The sequence below is a fragment of the Strix uralensis genome, chromosome 5 (genome assembly GCF_047716275.1).
Source record: "Strix uralensis isolate ZFMK-TIS-50842 chromosome 5, bStrUra1, whole genome shotgun sequence".
Taxonomy (NCBI): Eukaryota; Metazoa; Chordata; class Aves; order Strigiformes; family Strigidae; genus Strix; species Strix uralensis.
In genome coordinates this window covers 72,452,983-72,476,566 of record NC_133976.1, presented here as the reverse complement: position 1 = coordinate 72,476,566, position 23,584 = coordinate 72,452,983, and the positions used below count along the sequence as shown (strand labels likewise).

Below are 23,584 nucleotides of genomic sequence, written 5' to 3'. Positions count from 1 at the left end.
TCACATTTACGTTTTCTAGGGAAAACCCCACCAGTACTTGCACAGCAGGGAATGATGCACACATTGACCGGCCTGCCAGACCCCATGCTGCGTGAGCAGAAAGGGGTGTGCTGCTCCCCTGGGTCAGCTCTGGAACATGATCATCACAGCAAAGATCACACAGAAGGAGTGATCTCAAATACCTGGGACACAAAGAAAAGGAACTGACTGCAACTTCTCATACTGGGGGTCTGCTTCTCCAGACTGGGTGATTGTGGGAGAGAGATAGCACCAGGCTTCTGGCTCCTTTGCCAAGAAGACAGCAGTTCTTCCTCCACTCCTTCAGCTGGCCCGTGTCTGCACCAGCTAAAAATCACTCTGTTAATCACTCCTGTCAAATGTGTTTCTCATGCCAACAGGAGGGGTCCCCTGCCTCTCCCAAACCAAGGCTGGGATAAGAGTTCAGTTCCCAGCCATGCAAACATAAGCAATATAATGCTTATGATTTAGGAGGTACTCGCACCATGTTTTCCCTGGCAAGAGCCTGGAATAATTCACTTTGAGTCTGGATCCAAAATGTTAACAACTCTTACAATGACACTACTCCAGCCCTCTCTGACTTTGGGGCCTATGTCCTCTGTGTAGGCTTGAAGGCAATGCTACTTGCTTAATCTTCCCATCAGAGCAACAGGCATTAGAAAGCCCACCAATCTCTCACACCACCTATCTGAGTGCCAGTGAACTGAGAAGCCTGCATGTTTCTCCTCTACCTGGATGGCCAACCACCCCAAGACCTCAGCGACAACAAGAGGGACTCTCCCCCCAAGGTTGTAGGGATCCTTGCACAACTCCTGAAGCATACCTGGCTCTAGAGGGGTTAACTGAGCTCCTTGCTGATCTGTTCAGCTGAGCCTCTCTTTCTCTCCCCCTTTTTAATAGCATTTTATCATATTCCCAGGGCACTCTCTGGCCTCAAAGCATTTGACTACTGCAGAAACCTCAGTCACAAAATCGGACACAATTTTCTAAGCCATTGACCTGGACCAAGCTCTCCCTAGCCCTTGCTGCTGAGTAGTTTTTCCAACAAGAGACTGTGGTGATTATTGCTATAGCAGCAAGTCTACTAATGAAGTAGAAAATAAATAGACTTTATCAGGGAGGTAAATGATGGAGAAAACACCATTCCCTTAAGTGGGGAGAGAAATAGCAGCAGCAGAAGGACCAGCATCATATCTGAGCAGGATGGGAGTGCAGCTAACTGATTATACCATCTCTCGCCTCAGCTGGGCAGATATTTTTAGCACTACTTTCATTACCAGGAGCAAGTAGCTCTGAAGATCACCATTCTTCTGCCCAACTTGACCCCCTTTGCAGCCTGCCCTGTGCTTATTTCCCTCTCTTATCTACAAGCATTCCCTAGGAGAAATTTTCACATGGGTGTGGAAGCAGGCCAGACAGGGAGTTACACAGTAGCCACTGCAGGAGGATGTGGAAGAGGGATTTGAGAACATACTGCCATTCATTGCTCTCCTAGACACTTTTCTGACCTGAGTGTCCCAGGGTCACCAATTAGCAAGCTCAGCAGGACCAAGCTATTTCTCTTTCTTGCACAGCCAAGGGACCACACCACAGCTCAACAGCCTGCATGTGGAATGGCTCACTTGCCACAGCAGCCAAGAAAAGGGCTGTGGTGAGCAGCACTTAGATGGAGAGGGTAGGAAAGGCTTCCAGTCCCAGCAGAGCTACAGCAAGGGCAGCCCAAAATCACTCACCAGGGGCAAGGACACCAAGCCCTGGCATGATTTGTGAAAACTGACTGGGAACATTCACTTATTTGGTACCTTAAAAGAGCAGGTAACACCAGTGCTCACTGCTACAGCCTCCACACAGGACTCACCACATGGAGCAAAAAGGGGCACCAGCAGCAAGCAGAGTTCTGCTCCTTCCATGGCTCAAGGAAAGCACCCTGTGCTAGATTCCAGGCTATGCTCTGCTGTGCACAGGAAAAACAACTCTCCTCCCAGCTAATAAGCCCGTTTAATAGATGAGGAGCAGATCAGTTTTGGCAGGTGAGGCTGCAGGACTGCAACTCAGGTGGGTTTGGAGGCTCTCCAGCCATGTCTCACTGGAGTCACTGGCTCCGTGGTCGCTCCTGTTTGTAGTTGGCTGCCCACTCCTCACAGGGACAGTGTCAGGATCCAATGTCCCCTCTCACCACCGGCCACCAGCCCTGAGCTGCCTTACCCCTTGCAGTTTGAAACAAATCTCATTCTTTCGCAGAGGAGGGTTAGCACAGGCAAAGGTGAGTCCAGCTGAATTCCTCACCCCGTGGTCTCTCCTCGCCCAAGCGGGCCAGGGGGAGCACCTTTATAAGGCATGGTGGTGTGCCGCTTCTTCCTTCCCAGAGGACACCAAGAGATCTGCCTGAAACCTCCAGCAGCTTCTCACCTGTGAAGCAATACACGGGGCTTACAGAGAGCCTGAAGTAGCTGCCATAAGGATGAAAATGATTTGACCTTTTTTACAGGGAGAGATGTCATTCACATACTGCAAGAGCAAGCTCCACTAAGAAACCCTGCACTGTCGGGATCCAGAAGAGCTTCAGGGGTGTATGGGCTGATTTCAAAGTGAGTGTGCAATTCCCCTACATGCTACAGAGGGTTTTTCACACACCAAGATGACAAAAAACACTATGGGGTTGTGTTCAGGGCTTTTGATTCTCTTTCAGGTCTATTTTCAGTGGAGGTGTTTATCACCATCACAATCCTCTGAGTGAACCCAGGCCCTGGGAGCATGCAGGAGCATCTGGGAATGTCTGCCAGGAAGAAGAAAATTAGAACAAAATTAGTTTCTTTTTCCTTTCTGTTCTGTTTTTCTCTTTGCACTCTGTTTAACACATTCCTGACAGATGTATAAAGCCTGACATGAAGAGCTCCTGTCAGTATAACATGTCCAATCATCAAGATCGTGTAAGCACCAACCCACATCCTTTCTCATGCTCAGGCTGCAAAACGTGCCTGCTTCAATATTTTTATATGGCCAGACTCAAATACATGAGATGCATAGTTGCTCATACATGAGCAATCACTGGGACTCCTTGGACAGTAAAATGTAAGTCAAGTGGAGTAAGAAACTTTGGTCCTTCCACCTCCAGAAGAGCTTGTTCATAGTTGATACTAAGGAACAGACTGACCCCATAGCCAAGAGAACAAAACCAGACATGCCACTTACTTTTCTTACTTTTTATATAAAATAGACATTTACATACATTTTCTTCTGCAAAGACTTTGAGCATAACTCCTTTATGTGAAATCTAGCCATAAATCCCACAGTGAAAAAAGAAAAAACTTTGCAAATTCCTGTACCACTGACATACATCCAGTTGCTGCTAAGTGTGAATTTATTTTTAAAAGATTTCTAATCCACGGGCTGTTTTCTTGGTTTTTTTTAAAAAAGATATGCACAACTGATTAAAAAAAATTAGATACAGAAATAAGAACCATATGAACAACAGGCAATGCAAACAACTCCCGCATGACAGGAACACGCAGCGTGACATCCACTTCAGGCAGAGATTTCTACATTAATACAGTTGTAGAAGCCATAAATTTTACAGAGGATACCACAGGGGGTATTTTCCAGAAGAAAAAAATTTCAGCAAGTCAGTACAAACATGGCAATGAACTTTTGCACAAGGTTATCAAGATTACCTGAAGCAACTTTGCCACATTGAAACACTAGTGAATGCCAAGCGCTTTTTTTTCCTTTTTTTTTTTTTTTTTTTTCTGCTAGGTTTAAATGTACATGAAAGCAAAATGCTGCATTTTGAAATTGCTGCAAGAGACTGAAGGTTGGGGAAAAAAAGCCCTCTAAGGGCTAATTTTTTCCAAAGATTGTGCATAATTGCATATATGAAAGATAGAAATTGAGCACTTGGTCAACTTAATCACATACGGATTGAGGAGACTTAAGCATATACCAACTCTTTCACTGAGTTGGGGGACAAGTGGGGCAAAAGATCATACAATTATATTCTAAATGGCCTAATTATTAAAATTAGAATTACAGTTGTCTTCTTTTACCAAATACTGTACACTATATTTGGCCTCATTTCTATAACTATTAAGAAGCTTTCATAGTTTTTTAGACAGTTTTAGGGGTGTCCAGCCTCTCCTGCAAGTTAGGCCCTTCATTTTGGATTTTTTTGACTTACGACTTCTTCCACCCATGTGCATGCATGCACACACACCCCCACCCCATCCTCATCAAGATCTCTGGAATGAAGGCCATTTGCACTGCTGCATTCACTTACTGTTTGGGCAAAACAAGTTGCTTGCACATTTGTAGGAAAACCTAGTCCAAGGCGTCTATGAGAGAGAGAAAATGTCCCCCACTGCATCATTTATCCTGGGGGATGGAAAAGGAATGGAAGCAAAGAATGCTGGACTTTAAATAAGCAATAAAATAAAACAAAATCCATCAGCTGAAAATATTATTCATGGGAAAAGGAAAAAGCAACACAATTATTATGTTTTTCATTTAGGATTAAAATGCACAGTGAGTACACGAAAGTCCTGTCTAACCAGCTTTGCGTTAATGCTCCACTTTAATATTGGTAAGCACTGAGGTTTAGCCAATGCAACTTCCAGAGAGCATGAACTCTCCCCCACCAGGTAGAGCGCTTCAGCCATTTATTAATTTGTAATCTCTGCTAACCATGCTGAGCTCTGGAGTTGGCAGAAAACAACGTATTTATAACTCATTATTTTAGAAGCTGTGCAATGCTAGAGGAAGAGGACATTTCCTATGATTAATTAGGATAATATCCAGTTTATCACAAGGTAAGTCACTCGATTTATCTTTCACAATAGCATACCGTTTTGGTGGAGGTAACCCATTTCATATCATACTCCATTCTTCTTCTTCTTCGTCGCCAATAAACCTTTCACAAGATTAATGTCCTGAACAAACACAGCGTTTCAGCATGGACGCCAACGAGACAGGGAGTCAGCTCAAAACTTCACAAGGGTTTAACTGCTTTGGTAGCTCAAGGTCTGAATTGCTCTCCAAACATGCTGCCAGTTTGCAGACTATCATCCTGCATAGATGGGGTATAAAGTGCTGGTTCAGGAAAGCGGGGTTCATTACTGAGCCCTCCTCTCTCCATAACTACCATAAACCCAGCTCCAAAATGTGGAGAGTTGGCATTTCGGCATATAAACATAATCCAGTTCAACTGGGATTAAACTCCATGGATATGTTACCTGCCTAATTCAGGCAAGTGGATGAACATACGCCATGCCTTCCAACCAAACCGCCTCCCTCTCCGGGAGGATGGTTTCATCTTTCTACGTTATTTTCTAAGTAAGACAGTGTTGCAAAAATGGTAATCCTTCTCCAGGATCTGGGAGGGGGGCACCAAAAGCTATATTATACTTTTACAGGTGCACTGGTTTTAGGAGGTCAAGATGGCATTGATCAGGTTCTAGGACAAGAACAAGACAATCATTTCTACCAGGTCTCTCAGGAAAGACAAACTAAGATTTAAGCCAAAGTTAAAAACACAAAACCAAGTCTTCCCTCTCATGAAGCACTGATATAAAAAATACAACTTCTATATTTGAAAAAATATGTTTCATTGGCCACAATTTAAAGCCACACTGCTATGGGGCTTGTAGAATATATAGTATTTATTTAATATATCTTTATGAGACAAAGTTTATAGCTGATACATGTTTTTAAATGAGAGGTATGTCCCCCCACCCCTATCACACGTGCTTCGGCTAGCTCTCAGAGCATTCTGCAGATGCCTCCTCCGCGAGGGGCTTTGCATGGCACTGCTGTCGGGAGCTATACCAAACGCCACTCTGCCAGCTGCAGATAGCCATCCAGCCTGGGCGCACGGGGCTCTGGTGAAGCCACTCCAAAGGCAGGCTCACCTCGGGGAGAGGCAGAGAGCTTTATGGTCCAGATACCTCTGAATACCCCAGTAATGAACCACCTGCAACTTTGCAATGCACACTGGGGAACCAAGTGCCCTCAGAAGCCATTTAAGCTTTCGTTTCTCCATCTCACAGGACTCTGCTGGTGTGACCCCATCTCCTCCTGGGCATTCTGGCAGCACCAGGGCTGTGCAAAGCTACTATATGCATGGCATTCAGTGGAGCGCCTGCACTGGGACATGCAGAAATGTCAGGTCAGCAAGTCCATGGCCATAAAAATCCTGTGAAAAGACAAGGGTTGCTGACCCAGGCCCAGGACCTCAAGCCTGCCCTCAGCTCCAGAAAGCAAAGTAGGCTGCTTGGGCTGGGGGGAGAAGGGAAAATTCACTAGCAAAAGACTTGCTATTTTGGTCCTAGCTGCTCCCTGGGGAAGCTGGTTCGAAGGGAGAGAGCCCATAAATATGTGTCACCACCCTCTCCCACCAATGGTCTCTCTCTCCCACCTCTGCCCAGCTGTATAGGCACTGGCCAGTCTCCTCGGCCAGGGGGGACCAGTGTCTCCCAAGTCCAGCCTCGTCTCAGTGGGCACACAGCCATGGCTCTAGTGGCTCCACAAGGCCTGACAGGGCAGACATCTGCACCAGCCTGCACTCCCTCTGAGCTCCAAATGCAGTTGGAGTCATGTTAATAATTTGTCAGTAATCTGACCACCAGTAGCAGCTAGACACTGAGCTTTTTAAATGAAGCTGGCAGAGCTACTAGCACACAGCTGTCCCATCACACTGAGTGAATTTGGAGCTTGTTGAGGTGCCATGGTCAGCACCAACTAAACCCAGGTGCCACATGGGTCATTGCCACACAGGCTTTTCCTGACAGACCTGTATCAAGTCATCACATACATAATCTGAACTGTCCTTTACTAATAATGCCGAACCCTGGGCTGCTCTTCTCCAGGGACTGGCCACAATCAAGCTCAAATACAACTACTTTTATGGTGGTTTCCTGTTCCAAGAAGAACAAACTGATGACCTACCCTGATGTCCAAACCAAAAGGCAGTGGCACCAGGCACGATCCCACTAATGCTCTCTGTGAACTGGTACAAACCCTGGCGGAAGCAGAAGAAATGCTGTTATTGCAGTGACAGCATAGTCCAATGTGCTCTGCAGCCATTTGCTTTAAAAACATCATTAGGGGGAGTTATTCAAGCATGACTTGGTGGTACTGCATTTTTATAACTTCAGACAATACAAGTCAAAATGCCCAGCCATGTGGCTGGCTGCGAAGGATACTGCCCAATTTGTATAAAACAGAGAAAATATATTAATTATTTGATTATTATAAGTTAAATAAATAAAGCTCAAAAATAAAAGCCCCAATTCTGAAGAGAATTTGTTTTCCCACTTCAGTATTTAAAAATATAGATTTATGACTGATCAGCTATAGGTCATTTTCTGTATCTTTTGGGGGAGGGGGTGAGAACACTTTGACAAAGTGTTTTGTCAGTGTTATCAGCATGATAAATGGGCTTTGTCCCTGCAAACCCATAAAAAAGCCTCCTTAGTACCTTTCCAGGCTAGGAAATCTTCCCTAATCTTTCTGTGGCTTTACTTTACCTCCTATATTGATCAGATCAGTTGTTTGTTTTTTCTACTGGGGACTGGACAGGAGGACAAATATTCCTAGAGCTTCCCATTGCCTTTGGATGCTTCCATTTTTTTCACAGTAATAATTATTTGGCCTGGAGAGAGAGGGTAAAGGGTAAAGCCATATGATATTTGACAATACTGACATCATGAACCTGTATTACTACAAAATTACTATCTTATGAGTAAAACATTCAGGTGAGGTTTTCCCTCAAAGGATCATTTGTTCTACTTGTAGAACCAACCTTCTGGGGTGATATTCAGATACCATTTTCCCTTTCTTTAGAATAATTTTCAAGCCACATTTAGAGCTGTAAAAGTGGCCACCACTTCCTCAACATTAACCCCTTGAAACCTTTTTATGTGACTGTTATGACCATCTTTCCTGGCTCAGAAGGACCTGGCAGCACTTGCAATGAAGCCCATCAGTGATACTTTATGTGGACGAGGTTGGCCTGTGTTGAGTAACAGGAGGGGCTACTTCACCCCTGCTGCAATGGATGAGTGCTTTGTTCTCATGGTTTCCCCAGTGATAACCAAGATATCGAAGGTACGTGTCCCACCCATACTCCCAGTGTGATTAAAATGGGTTCAGCCTAAACATAAATCTTGATTAAAGGAAGGTTTTCCTTCATTCTCCAGCATGTCCCACAGGAGCCAAGTGTGTCTCCTGTAACTTTGGTCAAACATAAGCATGCATTCAAAATTTGCCTTCCGTAATTCTGAGTCCTGTCAAAGTTCCTTCAGCATCACTTCGAGCAATAGGCTTCCACCACACTCTTCTCCAAGGGCCATGAGTTTCTTTCCACTGGTGACTGAATGCTATGTTTGGTCTTTCTCCTGGACTTCCTGAAACCGTTTCTCCAAGCGATCCAGTTTGGCCAGATTCTCCTTCAGCAACTTGCTGTTTGGAACCAGCTGTAAGGCTTTCTCATAGTAGCCACGGGCAGTGACATAGCTCCCCTACAAAGAAAATGAGTGACAAATCACATTCACATTCCCTGACATAGAAAGTTCATTCATTGGGAATGGTGAAGACCATAATTCAAAGGAAAAAGAGTATATAAAACTTGGTATTGTTAGGTAACAGGAATACTTCTTCATTATGAAATGGATCACTGACTGCCATTAGCCTAAATCTGATCAAACATACATGGCAAGAAGTAGATTTACATTTTTCTGTTACATTGTACCAGAAGAGTTAATTTTACTCAGCAATAGGATAGCTTGAGGATATCACACAATGTGACTCCTTAAGTCCCAAATCATAATGATATGCTAAAGTATTCAAAAAGATAAGCAACCACAGGGCAGGCTGTCTATTTCCATAATCTCATGCCAGTACTCTGCATTAGACATCTTAAATTAATTAGGTGGAGAGGAATCTTAAAAGTCGACTCACGGTGACATTTTTCTAAGGTAGGTCAACAATTGAAGCAGGAAAACTTTAGAGATGGTAGGTTGTTCCTTGCAGCCTGCCCTCTTAAAATACGAGATTTACATTACAGGATACATATTCCCAAGCAACCTGGTTGGAAAATTCTAGTTGGGGTGGGCAGACTTTCCTCCTTTTTGGATAAAATATGTCGGGGACACTCAACTGTTCATAAACATGCACCTCTTGGCAGTCTGAAACAAATGTAGCTTTCTGTCCTGAGTAGTAGTCTCTGCACTTGACAGCTTAAGGAAAAGCAAAATTGTCATACCTTGATGTGCTCAATGCCTCCCATATTCATCCAGGCCTGCGCTTGGTCTGGGTTGAGCTCCACAGCCCGTTTATAGCTCTACATAAATATGAAACATTTTTAGGTTAAGAGTCTGACTCTTCAAACAAAACCAGTGCTGGAGGGGAAAAAGAAACAAAGTTTCCTCTCCTTCTGAATCCATTTAAAAGATAATTTCAAATTCTTCTCATATACAATGCATAAGCTGAATTTCAGTTTCTTTACAGCAAATGCAATAACATACTGCTTCACCGCTGGGCTCATCTCGCAGGGTTTCCCTGCCCACAGCACCGTATGAGGAGCCACATCAGCCCCTGCAACCCTCTCTGCCACCCTGCACCACTGGGGTCATTTCCTTGGGCAGGTCCCTGCCAACCACAGGCCCTGTGTGGGCTGTGATGCTCCTTGTCTGCAAGGCTTTAACTTGGAGCTGGCAGCAGACTACAGTGCAGCCACTTGCATGGAGGTTTCACAAGGGCCTGAGGGCAGTGCTATCCCTCCTCCCCTGATTCTGCCACTGTGCATGGGAGAAGCAGCAACAAGGACCTTCTGGACTCTGTCAAACAGCACTGTTTTTATGGTGTCACAACAGAAAAGGATTCAAATCAGGATTAGAAATCTCTAGGTATATTGAGAATAATCAGAACTGTCCCAGTAATATTCCATGCCATTATTAACACTAACATAATTTCTGAGCTATCAAGCCTCCTGCTCCACAGGATAAGCCAATCTCTCAGTTATTAGGTAATAAGGTGAGATATTACAACATGGTAGGCTCTCACAGGTCCCCAAGCTTCCAGCTGAGCCACTTGGAGTTGGCCATCGCCAGCAAGAGGGGCTGGATGCACCAAGGGTCTGGTCAGTGAGAAAAAGCCTAGGCTTCTCCATAATCCCACCACGATTCTGTACTTAACCTCTCAGAGCAGGGAGCTGTATTTCCACACAGGAATGAGGAAAAAAGTCACAACTAAGTCTGGCAAAGTTAGCTGCCCCATAGCTTTAGCTGTACCACTGGTGAACTGCTGAGCTCCCAAGGCCAACAGCCAGGGTCCACGCACCAGGGAGTATTAGATGCAATGAGCTAACTCTATCTTTTAAGCTACAAAACTATCCATAGGGCTTACAGCAGTCATACCTCGAAAGCCTTGTCAAGGAGATTCTGTTCTCTTAGCTGGTTTCCTTTAGTGAAAAAGAGCTCTGATATGACTTTTGGATCCTTTGGTTTTAGCTGAAGAGCTTTTTCTATAGCTTCAAGTGCCTGTGAAAAAGCAAGAGGACACTGTGTTACCATAATTTGCACCCTTCCACTTTTCATGCTCTCCTCAGCACTAGGACCTCTCAGCATAAGAGCCATCTTCCTCCTTCCCTTGTTTGCCCGACACTGTTAACACACGTGGAAATGAGTTTTTTAGATGCCCGTGGCTGATGGGAAGTGGGGCTGACAGCAGCAGGAGAAGTAAGTGGTAAGAAAACCACACTGCTTAGTTTCAGTCCCAGTACCTAGATAAACACAAGATTTTAGTGAAAAAAAAAATCTACTGGATATGCACTAAGGCATGTGACATGTCTCTGGAGAGGCGAAGTGTAAAATTCAACCTGAGCTCTGTGTGTGAGCCCTCAGGACAAGCATGTCCCATGACCACAGTACCTTGGCATAGTGCTCCTGCTTGCTGTAGATGGCTGACAGTAGGCGGTAGCACTCCAGACACTCCGCATCCTCGTTGAGTATATGGTTTGTCATCTTTTCAGCTTCCTTTGTCTGCCCCATCATTGCTAAAACCTGTGCCTACGGAGCCACATTATAAAGGGTTATGATCTCAAAAAGCTCAACCCTCTTTAATACATGATGCTGCACCCAGCGGATGGTGCTCCACTTTTGTGGCCTTGCCCTGGCTGAGCTCGCCCCACACTCACCAGTGCCAGTCGGATCTCTTTGTTTGAAGGCTGCAGTGATGCTGCTTCTCTGTACACCTGCAACGCTTCTTCATACCGTCCCGTGTTGTAATACAGAGCCCCAAGTGGGGACAAGATTTCCGCCTTCCGGGATACCTTCAGTGCCCTGGAATTTGAGAAGGAAAGATGCCTCCAAGTGGTGTGGGGATCAAAGTGGAAGAGCAAGGTGTAGCGAAGCTCTGCACCCTGCTCATCCCACCCTGGAAAGCCTGAATTTAAGGTCCCAAGGAGCGATGAGCGTGCCCAAAGCAGCAATCCCCCTGGCCAGCTGGGAAGGGGAGAGGGCTACCTCCAAAGTGCACATGAGCATGCAGCAGGGGTGGGATGGCTGATGGTGGCAGAACCTGGGGAGTGTCAGCACAAATCTGAATGCCAAAAAGGAGGCAACCCCCCAACACCCCAGTCCACCCTGCTGCATACTGGGAGTCAGAGCCTGCCTACTGGCACACTGCTGGGAAGGGCCAGAGTTCCTGATGGTGCCACAGTGCTGGGCTGTGCAGCAGTTACGGCTGTTACTGGTGTGGCACCCACAGACCAGCTTCGAGCAGGGTAGGAATCATGCTGACAACCTGCTCATGCCACCAAGAAACCTCTGATTTTTCTTGTTAGAGCATCCTCCAGTCAAAAGCAGCAGTGTGTCCATCCTGGGGGCTTGGGAATGGTCCAGGGAAGTCAACATTGCCTGAGTCTGTGCTGCCTGTCCAAGAACTCCCCAAAACCAGCCAAATAAGCAAAGGTAAATCTGATTTCAAAGAGATGGAGAAGGAAGGGGGAGGAAACCCAAACATGCACTGACAGATTCAGATATTGGAGGCTCTTTAGCAGAGACAAGCTGTACAGGGGGAGGAGGGAAACCTCTGTCTCCCACCCCAAATCCTTACCGCTTGTACCATGCTTCCGCCTCTTTGTTCTGCCCCAAGGAGCGGTGAAGCCTGCCCAGATTCACCATGGCCACGTGGTGAGCAGGGCTCAGGCGGATGGCCTGCCTGTAGTGGGACACGGCTTGCTCGGGAGCCCCTGTAGAGGAAAACAGCTATTGAACTGATGCATCAGAAAAATCCTGTCGCAAATTCAGCACGCAGTAATGCTCTGAGTTTCCTTTCAGCTATTGCTCTGTGCGTGGGAACCATTTTGAGAAATCCTACCTCAGCCTTTCTACAGATTAAAAAAGTGCTGTCCAAATTAAGATTTAAGCTTCGGTATCCAGAGATGATCCTAAGAAACAGATTTTTTTTGGGGTGGGCTTTTGGAAGTCGAGGGTACAGTCACCAGAAGACAACGGCTGACTGAAAGCAATCTCCTATCATGCTGCAGGGGGGATGCACCCCACATGCTAAGGACAGTGCCCACCCCAGAAAGAGGGCTGGGGCACATCCCCCACCTCCTGGAAGAGCATCCTTCCACCCTGGCTCACTGGAGAGACAGGCAATGGAGACATGGAGAACAAGCCACCCAGTATTCCCCACAACCCCACCAAAGCTGCAAATAGTTCCAGCCCTTTCCAAACAGAGACTACTCCCTCCACCTCTGTCACACTGGCCCTGCTCAATCTCTGTGCATTGCTCAGCAGGACTGGGAGTAGCTGCCAGTGACCAGCTAATTCCCACCTCGAGGCAATAAATCCCAGACCAGAGGTGTCCGGGTGCCTATTTTGGAGCACACAGGCACCATCTCTGAGTTGCTGAGGAGCCATTGGGTGGCACTGCTTCGCTGTGTGAAAACGTCTACCAGTGCGAGGTCCCGCAGCCCATGACATCACCAAGCACCACGACAAAATACAACACCCTGCAAAAAGAAAGGTGCCAGACCACTAGCCCAAATAGTGTGTTTTCCTTTATCTAAATAATGTCTTTCCTCAAGAAGGCTCTTGCAGTGCTTTCCTCAGGCAGGGTCTGCTGACTACCTACTAAATAAATTAATAATTAATAAATTAGTTCACATTTCAGCAATACAAATATTGTATTTTTTACCCCAGTGCTCATTTAATCGGTTTGCACACTCTAGACCAGATAATCTCCTGATGAAAACCGATACTCATGGAGCTTTGTCCACCAACAAAGCTTTTGAGTATTGGCATTTTTTAAACCAAATCACTTTACAATGTGCTTAATTTCATTTCTAGCTGGAAAGCAGAACTTGAAAACAGCCTGCATGCGTTGGGGCACTGAACATATGCTGCCGTGGGAATTTTGTTTTCATAGCTTTTCAAATCTAGTTTGGTTTTCCTGAGACTACCTATGCAACATAAAAGCAACATCGACGCTTCTCAGCATCCCCTTTACAGGAGAGAGGAGGGACATCTGCAGGGAGATGTAGAAGCACTTAAGATTCATCCAAAGCCAACAACGAATCTTTCAGGATAGGACTTTTTCAAAACATCCAGCAGCAGCCTCGATCTTCTCCCACCACTGAGCAGGCAGATGTTTTTGAAAATCATATCCACAAAACATCCTGGGAAGCAGCTGGGCATGCACCTCAGTCCGTAAGTCACCCAGTGCCTCCCCTGCTCAACATGCAGGGGTAATGCGCATCGTTAGGGGAAACACATTGAGTGTCTATGACCACTGCAGAGCTGTCTAGAGTTATGGCTCCCCAGTGTTGACACTTGCTGGAGGCTTGTTGCACAAAACCCTACAAGCTAATTGGCGTGGTGCTTCACAGCATCTCCCCGCGCCTGCCGGCGAAGAGCGCAGCCTGTGATGGGCTCACTACCAGCCATTTCCTTCACACCCTGCCGTGTCTCCAGGAGGGTTATTTACACATTGTGCCTAAAGTATTAAAAGTCAGTAGGGTTTTTTTCCTGTTGTTTGTGTGCAGAGAAGTGTAGAAGTAAACCAGAAAAAGTTCGTTTTGACTTTGGCAGAATACACAAGTGCAAGAAATAGAAAGTGCACCGCACTGTGATTGAACCACAATTTTTGGGAAGAATAGGGCAGTTTATCTGGGTTGGCAAGCAAAGATGAGTACAATGTCAGAGTGAAATTACTGAGAAATTTTTATTATTTGCAAGTTTGAATTTTGCCAGGGCACAAATTCAGAACCTCAACCTCTGTCGCTAATGCCATGACGCCTTCTTCTATTACAAACACTCATTTTGGCTTTGTATTTATTTCACACTGTACTACACAAGAGCAATGGCTGAGCGTCAGCTCAGAGGTAGGACAGCCAGCTGCAGACTGACAAGCAGACACCATCGTCCTTTCTTCCCAAGCACTACTGGAGCCGGGCACAGTGTGAAAGGGGCAGAATGGGTAGCAACCACGCACTTTAAGCCTACAATATTTCATCACTGAGTCTCAGCTCTGTTCTGGGGGGACCAAAGTGAGACAGTAGTTTGGTTTCCACTAGACATTTGTCTAACTTGGCCTTGCTTATAAAGCTGTCAACAAAAGGCGGCAATTACAGCAGCATCTTTTGTTGTTGTGTGGATGCCAGGAAGTGCCTGAGTCCAGGGAAGTTGGACGGGAACCAGGAGCCCAGAAAAGAAAAGCTTTGGATGTCATTGCAGAGCTCCTGAGAAATCAATTCACCCCAGAGTATCTTAGGTTTTGTTTTCACAGATGACTGTTGTTTAAAAGCCATGTTTGTTTTTATAGTGGTGGCACTCAACCTTTACAGTCAAAGAGCTGCTTTGTCACCAAGTAGAGCTACAAGGGCTCCAAAGACCATAATGATCTACTTGTGTGCCTGGGATTTGGTCTGATGTGGCCATGCTTTCCCAAAGAAATGGCAGTATTGTCAGGGTGCTGCCCAGCTCAAATCGAAAAGGACAACTGCCTGTGTGAAGATGGTGAGAAACACTGAAGGAAAAACCCAGGCTGAATGCCACTGCCGCACAGTGCCTGCATTGATTTCAAATTTCAGGATGCTCTGCCATTCCAGCAGCGCAGGGATATTTATTTCCAAGCTACAGTGGAGGCACATCTATTGCTTTGGAAGCTTTTGATGCCCTTTTGGATGTGTACTGCTGAATAAAACAAATCAAAGCAAATAAGGCAGAGAGGGAGAATCCCTTGCTCCTTCTCACTTACCAGTATCAACCAAAAAAACACCGTAGTTGTTATGCAGATCGGAGCTCTCTGGACAATTCTCTATGCCAGCCTTATAGACCTCCTCTGCTTCCTTAAGCCGTTCCTTAAAAGAGAAGGAGATTTCTTAGCCTGGCAGAAAGGGTGTCAGGACCATCTGCCACATACCTGCATTTTGTGACAACTACCTTGTTGCATGAGCAGCTCAGGGTGCCAGCCCACTCCACCTTCTAGGAGGCCAAAATTTTACCCCATGGCATGGATGCAATATAGCTGCCATCTGGTACCCCAGAGATTCAGACAGCTTTCTCCCATACATTTGCAATTGGAGCTACATGTGAAACAAAAAGAACAGCTGGAAAAGGTGGCTCCTGTTCAACGTCAGCGAGCCTCAGGGGTCGTGTTGGTTCTGTCATCTGGGATCTGATAATATTTTAATTTATTTGTTTAATGATCATCTCGCTGGCTAACTTTTCCCCTCTGGAGCTCTGCTGTTCAGTCCCTAAGCAGTGGGGAAAATACAAGGAATGAAAGCTTGGAGTGTGTGATGGCTGGGGGATGGGGAGCTTGTGCAGGGGGATGAGTGAAGCTGGAGGAGGATGGGGGCAATGAAAGAGTGGGAAAAATCTGACAGATTCAGATTGAAACCAGGCGTTGTCAATGCGTAAGATGTAGCTCACTGGGATTGATGGGATGCCACTGCGCTGATTCCCAGATGCGCTGAGCTCTTACATTTTGCATAGACTTCAAGAGGGTTTGTTGGTGCTGAGCCTGACTGGAAAATAAAGATCTTTTCTTTGGGAACACCCTGCCTATGGAAAATGTCCCACTGGCTGTGCTCTACTGAGCTATGGGCAACCTGGTCCTGAAATGAAAATAAGGCATCTTGTTTCGATCAAATAGCATCTTAGTAAGGCTTCCATTTCCCTCCATCCAGCCAGTGCATGCCCACTGCCTGCATGCTCCCTAGCTCTTCCTCCCCGCCTAACCTCAGAGCTTTGCTGTTGGGTGTATTTATGGAAGGAGGCTGTGAACAGCAGAGACAAGCACAGTGCAGAGGGGTGTCAGGCAAGCCTCCAGCACCAAACACCTTTTTTTCAATTTTTCCCCTTCCAGGGTGTGGCACAGCCCTACAGCAACAAACTCCACAGCCTTCTGATGATGCTCCCAAGTGAAATCAGCCATCCAGGTCTCTGCTGAGGAAGGCCTGGAGCCACTAAGGCAGATCTCCTGTTTAGGAGCTGAATCCACATTGAAATAAGAGGTCAGTCCATTCCCAGCTATGGACTTTCCTCTCCTCAAGTCCCAGAGCCTCCAGGGCTTTCTCTGGATTTACAGGGTGTACCTGATGGCAGCTTTTGCTCTGTAGCTGCTTAAATGTGTGGACTCCTTTCTCACCTCCTATTTCAGAATGGGAGAGCTGGGATTAATCGCACTGGAAGAGTATGACTTGATGAAAGCACACGGTTTGCCATGGTTAAGTGCTTTCACATTTACATGATAAAGGTCAGCCAGCAGAAAAGATAGGGTGTGATAAAACATAGAAACACATTTTTAAAAAGTGCTTAAGTTTGGACATTTTGGATATATTTATGTGAATCTGACATCATTATCCTGCGGGGTCAGGAAAAGTGTGGCAATCGTCAGAATTGACTAAAATGAAGAGCAATTTTTTTTGAAAAAGCATCTGTGTCACCAAGACATTAACAAGCATATTTTCAAAGATTTTTGTATTAGTTTCTTTTCCTCTGATTTTAATTTTCAAGGAATGTGTCATTGTGTGCATGTATGTCAGTTTTCTTCACTTTATTTACTGATCATAAACTTTAAAGCATAGAGAGCCTCTGTTAAACTGGACTAGCAGTGTCCCATGTCAAAACATTCACACTCACCAATACAGAGCACTTCTGGCATTTTTATCATTGTTGCATTGCTTTTTTGGCACCTAACATCCTGACCCTGCATGCCTCAGGCTCAGTGCAGAGTCTGGGATGATTTCTCTAACAAACCGTTTGCATGAAGTGCAGTCAGAAATTGGGAAGGGTGGGACCAGCTTTTTGTGCCAGAGCTTTCTCCCTCACAGACTCTCCTCTTCTTGAGAGAAATGCTGTAAATTCATCAAGGCTTGATTCTCATTAACACTTAATAATGCCACTCCCAGACCTTCATGGAACATTCATCAACCTCACAAAATTCAAAAGATTGGCTTAAAAAACATATGAGATTTTTATGACGTTAAAAAAAAATATGCATGTGAGGATGTCTCAGTTGAACTCCAGGGGTTTTAAGTCTGTTTTTTTTATGGCTCAGTTTTTCAGTCTGGTTACGCCTGAGTAAGCTCTCCTCTGCAGCTAAGTGGGTTAAAAAGTTTCTTTTTCTTAGTGTAGGCAGATATTATTACACACACACAAAAAATCACTTGAATCCAGAAACTAGGGCCTGAAAAGAGCCACCAAGTAGCATGACATGGCTGATGAAACTGCAAGAGCTGGGAAGAAGGTGCTGTTCAAGTGCATCAGAGTAAATCCTGGGGAACCAGCATTACAGAAGTGTTGTGAAAACGCTGAACAAAAAAAGTTTGATTTCTGGTATTAGCACCACTGCAGTGACCATGGAAAACACAGAAAACAACAATACATTGTGACCGAATTATGGCACCAAGCAGAAAGAGCATTAAGAAGGGCAAGCATTTATAAAAGGCACAAAGAAGACAAACTGTTTTATACAATGTGGCGGTGGTTTTTTCCACATCAGCTCTGGCTTCAGAATAACTATCAAGGAGAGAAAAGGGCAATTACATCAAGTTACAGGCTGATTCCATGGCATGTGAGACGTTCATCTTAGGAGTATTTTTTACAGCTGTAGGAGGAAAGGACCCACAAGCCCTGTTTTGGATTCACTGCCTTTAAGACAGGGGGGAAAACACTGTGCAGGACCAACCAAGGCAATCCTGGAACTATTTCACTGAGCCGTGTCTACCCATTTCCCCACTTCTTAGCCTTAGTGCAAAGCTAGAGGAGCAGCCATGGGCACAGTCACCTCATGCGAGTTATTTTAACGTGCTACTCATGGCACTTCAGCCCCTTTCTAATCACATTCCAGTGAGAGGGAACTGGTGTGTGCTCCCTTCCCCAAAGCTCCACAGTGATGCTGACCATACAGCCTACTGCATACTGCCTGGCATCACAGGTACCCCTGCAGCTGTGAGAGAGACTCTGGGCCACAAGTAAACAGAAAACCAGGTTTGTAACTTTTAGCCAGCTTGAACACTATTGCTTGGACAAAGAGGAAAACTCAAAACTGAAAAACTGGGTCCCATCATCATCCTTTGGGCTGATGATGCCAAAACTTCTGCCTGTACCCCTCCAGGAAGAACACAGCATTAGGGTGTGATTCTGCAGCCCACAGCCACAGGCAGCAGCATGTATATGTAGGACAGTCCCTATAGCGGTCAATAGGATGGGTGTGCAAGGCAGGAGCCGCACAATCAGGTAGTCATCTGCTGTGGCTGAACATGAGAGGTTGTTAAAAGCCTGCAGGAAATCGCTGTTTTCTGAGGAAATTGTACTAACTATCTTTTTTCTCTACCACTTACTCAAGTCACAAGAGGATGAACAATCTATACATAAGAGTAGATGAATTATTGCTGCTCTTGCTAATGGCATTTCCTTTGGGCAAAAGGCCTCAGGACTCTATAATGGTTTTATTCCTCTGTTGACCTTACAATCGATGGTTCTAATTAATAATTTCAATTAATATTAAAACCAGGTATTACCGCAAAGGACTCATTTCCTATACTTGCATGACACTCTTCATTGACAGGCTTATTCAAAACACAGTTCCCATTCAAAGAGGCTCTTCTTTCAATTCATATGCTATATTTCTAGGTCCCTGCAGCTGATATTGCTAATATTCAAATATTTGAAAGTCACTTAAAAGGGAAAATAAAATAGCACATCTTTCAGTAATCCACAAAGATGAGTTTTGCAGAGTGCCTCTATCATTAAAGAAGCCTAAAACAGAACAAGACTTCTGCTTATAGTTTTGCTGAAATTTATCCACTTCTCTTACAGAGAGAAGAGTTCACTAACCAGATTAATGGAAAACAGTGAAAGATGATATTCTTTTGGTTTGTCTGTATTTGCATTTGGCAATCTTTAAGAAAGCTTTGGCACCCCGTGCTACGGAACAGTTAGATCTGAAAGTTGGGGGAGAAAAAAAATCAGTTTTCAAAAGGTTTGTGGAGGTGTGCTGGAGCTGTGCAGTTATGACGACCTGGTCACCCACTGCTGTAGCCCCAGTCTGGTTGTGGCCGCACTCTGTGGGAGCAATGGCTGAAGCACAGCATCCCTCTGCTGCTGCAGGCATGGAAAAAAAACAGCAGGGCTTGGTGGTCTCAATGGGGGCACCCCATGCTTCCTGGCTTCTTCTGAACTCAAGCATTTTGTGCCTCAATTTCCCTTTTCCTCCATGGGGACAATATTTCACCTCACAGGGACCTCGTAGGAATAAATTACCTAACTACAGAGAGTAGAGAGAGCCCTGAGTAATGAGCATGGGGAACAAGCCCAAGAGGAAATGAGTAATCCTGCCTCCAGAGTGCAGACTGGGCCATGCACAATAAATAAGGCCTGGGGGCACATATTGAACAATGAGGTTAAATAAAATATCGAACAGCTGCTCATTAAGAGCAACATAAAGCTAGGAGGTCTTCCCACCCCCTGTATGTGATCATCTACCACGATAAGTAAGGGCCGTATTCTGATGAATGCATGCAAGGGGCAGAATTTGGGCTGCAGAGGCCACTTGGTTTCTGACATTTTCTAGCTTCAGAGTGATTCATTATGAAATCTCAAGGTTATCTATGTAGGCGTGTGTGTCTGAGGGGGAAGTGCCCGCCTATTCTGCTGTCACAACATTCAAGGTGCAATGGATTAAGACTTCACCATAGATGCGGGGAGCTGCAGAGAGGGTATTTACTCACAACTTCAACAGTGATTTAATTCAGAACCACATCATGTAGGTGTAATTACTCACTGCGAATGAGTTGCCTCCCATCCTGAAAAAGTCATCTCTAAAGCAGCCCAAGAGCTCTCTGCAGACAGCTGCGGACCCAGGCCTGCCACTGCACATGTGCAAGGCAAGGGTGCTCCACTGGGATGCGCAGGAGGTGTTGTGGCTGCAGCGGTAGTGCACACACACACACACAGAAGGCACGAGAGCTCAAGTGATGCCCATTACCTGTTCGGCTAGCAGCGAGGCCAGGCTTGAGTAAGCATCTGCAAACTCTGGGCCATACTTAATCGAGTCCCGCAGTAAGATTACAGCTTCTTCCTTCTTCCCTTGGGACCTTGCAGGACAGGGAAAGAGGGAAAAAAAGAAATAAACGTTCCTGTAAGTACATGTTTAGGTCATCCCACTGATTAACAACTATAAAGAGACATGAAAGTCCCAGGCTTGACCTTTTCAACAAAGACTAAATGATTCACTTGTGCCTCCTCTCCAGTGTGCGTGCCCAGCATCTCCTCGACCCATCGCTGTTTCCTTATGTTATTCTCAGGAGTTGGGAGGACATAGGCTTTAATGAATCTGCCGTTTGGTCTGCTATTCTGGTCACTGTCATACTGAGCACTATCCAATGATTTCAGTGAAGACAAAACACCCCCAAAACAGTGCATTACTCAAGCCCACACACTGAAGAGCATAAAGTATTTTATTTTGGCTATCAGGCAAGCAGTACAGGCCACATGCTCTGTCTGTTGAGGCATAACCACTAGATTTTGTAAACTTCACCAGTCCTACTCTACATCTCTCAATATTTCTCTTTATGGCAAATACATCAAATTCTGCCCCATTCATTCCATGAGGAGTTAAAGATACATGAAGGACAAGATAGCATGAAGTACCGTACAAGATCCCCCCAGCAATGTCCTTGGGAAGGGATACTATCAGGGTAACACTGGGTTTGCAGTCAGCTGCTGGAGGTCTGGCCCCAGTCATGTCACTGAGGCACTGACTGACCTGGGAACAGGACATTTGCTCTCACCAATCCTGCTCTCACATCAGTATGTTGGACATTTGCATTTCCTTAAAAAAAACCTGCAGAGTCTTTGCATGTTGCTAGACAAGTGCTGTTATAGATCCACTTATGACTTAGTTAAATTAATACTTTGAAATCAAAATATTGTGAAGTCAAATCTGCCTGGGATCTCTAAATAATTCCTTAGCAAGTTGATCATTAGGCTAGAGGATTCTGTTCTTCAGATCCTAAGGATTATGGACAGACATAGTTGAGAGATGGCTAATGTTGATGAGCTACGTTTTTTTCCAGCATTGCTCTGCATTTATTGCCATGGAAAACAGAGAACGTTTCCTGAACAAAAATCTAAGGATGCTTATTTATTTGAGCTACAATTTCTCCAGTATCACTCTCTATTTTTTTCCTTGGAAAAATGAGAAGGTTTCCTGAACAAACATCTAAGGATGTTTAGCTGGAGTGGAACAACATTTTCCTTCTGTTGGGTACACAAAGAATATGAACAGCATGGCTTAACAAAAAGAAACAAAGGGCTCTGGGACACAGAAAATATGTGAACACCTTGCTGCTTTGGCCTTAGATTTCATCTGAGTGACATGTTCAAGTAACTAGATCTTGTTTATAAGGTGCAAATTTCAGCTGATAATATATGTGGCTTTGCAGATTTTTCCCCTTTCTAGTTGTGTAACTGCAAGAATATTTTTCTAGTGCATTAAACTAAGTAAAACCAGTTGTGCTAGTCTTTTTTTTCTTCGAGTGGTGTTCCATATAAATTACACGAATGAAGCAAAAACAAATAAAGAACCACTTTTCTCCTACACTAATTAAAGACTAGCTAGCTTGTCAATTTATAAAACTTTTGGATCCCTTGGCTGGAGTTTCATGACAGATTTTTATAAATCAAAAACAGATGACTGTTTTATAAAGGTATTGATGTTTGGCAAAAAAATGTAGGAAATGCCAGCTACAGAAATAAAAGGATTAAGTGATCCACTCAGCAGTGGTAAAAGTTCCCATTAACCACAAGCATGCACTCGGAACATGGGGCAGCCCTCTTAATTACTCTTTTTTTTTCAAAATAGATTTTTTTTTTTGTTTGATCCAAGAAAAATGTTTGTCTCCTGAAAGTGGGGGTAGAGAGGGAAAGATTATGGCATCTTTTTATGTGACAGACTGAATTACATTTAAAAAAAGCAGATCCAGTAGTTTCTCAGAGGGCTAAGGCCCGCAAGATACCAAGTGCTCTGGCCAAGCACTTAAATGCGTACTTAACTTTTATGTATGAAAGTTGAAAATTAATTACTGGCTGAAGTGCTTTCCTGGATCAAGGCCAATGCTGTGCAGGATCAAGGCCATCACTTACATAAATCTCATACAATTTGGGAGAGCACAGAGCATTGGAAGAACAGTCCAATACACTAATTTACCATAAACTGGGGATCTGGAGCAGGAAAAGCTAGGTAATGTATACCTTTGCTACAACAGAGAGAGGAACAAATTCAACTGACATAAGGAGTCTATGATCACTTAATCCAATTTTTCCCCAAATTACCTTGCCTTACAATGCCCTCTCCTGACTCCCTCTGCCACTCGAGCCCCCAGCCTCCCCTCTACTATCAGCGTGTCTGAGCCAAGAGCGAGGAACAGCTCTTTCCACCAGGAGCATCTCTTCCCTATTTTTGCAAGTGCCCTGCAGTTGGAGAAGCATCAGCTTAAACCACCCCACAGAGGTCTGGCAATGCACAGGGCTGTGTGTGGGCTGTTAGCACTGGAGTAAATTTCATTTGCAACAGAAAGAGTAACCTAGGAATTAGTGCTCTAGAGGACTTTTTAACTTTCAAGATTTGTTTTATTTTGTGAAGTCAGTTTGACTGCATTAAAGCCAGCAATGCAGAACTCAACAAGGGCTCCACAACTGTTCTGAACACCTCATCTTGGTTTCACACCATAATCCAAGGGGAGCTTGTAGTGTCTAACTCTGCCTGTCTGAAAGGAAGCCTCTAAGCCTGTTTGACTCCCTGGTTTAAAACTGATTCAGATAATTTAGATGCACTCCTTTGCCATTCATCTACACTGTGTGGATGACACCAAAGTGGGGGAGCAGGCAATACTCTGCAAGGCAGGGCTGCTTTTCAGAGGGACCAGGTCTGACAGGAACCTCATGAAGTTCAACAAAAGTAAGTCTTGCACCTGGAGTGGGATAAGCCTGTGCGCAAGCACAGGTTGGGGGACAACTGGGGTCCTGGTGGACAAGTTGACCATGGGCCAGCAATGTAC

The 23,584-nt window shown here is 45.0% G+C and overlaps 1 protein-coding gene across 2 annotated transcripts in view; it reads right to left on the bottom strand.

Moving 5' to 3' along the window:
- Positions 1–3,206: 3,206 nt before the first annotated feature.
- The window catches only part of TMTC1 (transmembrane O-mannosyltransferase targeting cadherins 1), a 185,358-nt gene continuing 164,980 nt past the window's right edge, over positions 3,207–23,584 (bottom strand). For both annotated transcript variants that reach the window (XM_074871591.1, XM_074871590.1), the window contains 8 exons: positions 20,512–20,620; positions 15,274–15,376; positions 12,124–12,259; positions 11,204–11,348; positions 10,938–11,075; positions 10,425–10,547; positions 9,272–9,349; positions 3,207–8,528 (listed from right to left, as the gene is read on the bottom strand). In XM_074871591.1, the coding sequence (XP_074727692.1) occupies positions 8,388–8,528; positions 9,272–9,349; positions 10,425–10,547; positions 10,938–11,075; positions 11,204–11,348; positions 12,124–12,259; positions 15,274–15,376; positions 20,512–20,620 (973 nt within the window). In that variant the 3' untranslated portion in view covers positions 3,207–8,387. The remainder of the gene's footprint in view (positions 8,529–9,271; positions 9,350–10,424; positions 10,548–10,937; positions 11,076–11,203; positions 11,349–12,123; positions 12,260–15,273; positions 15,377–20,511; positions 20,621–23,584) is intronic.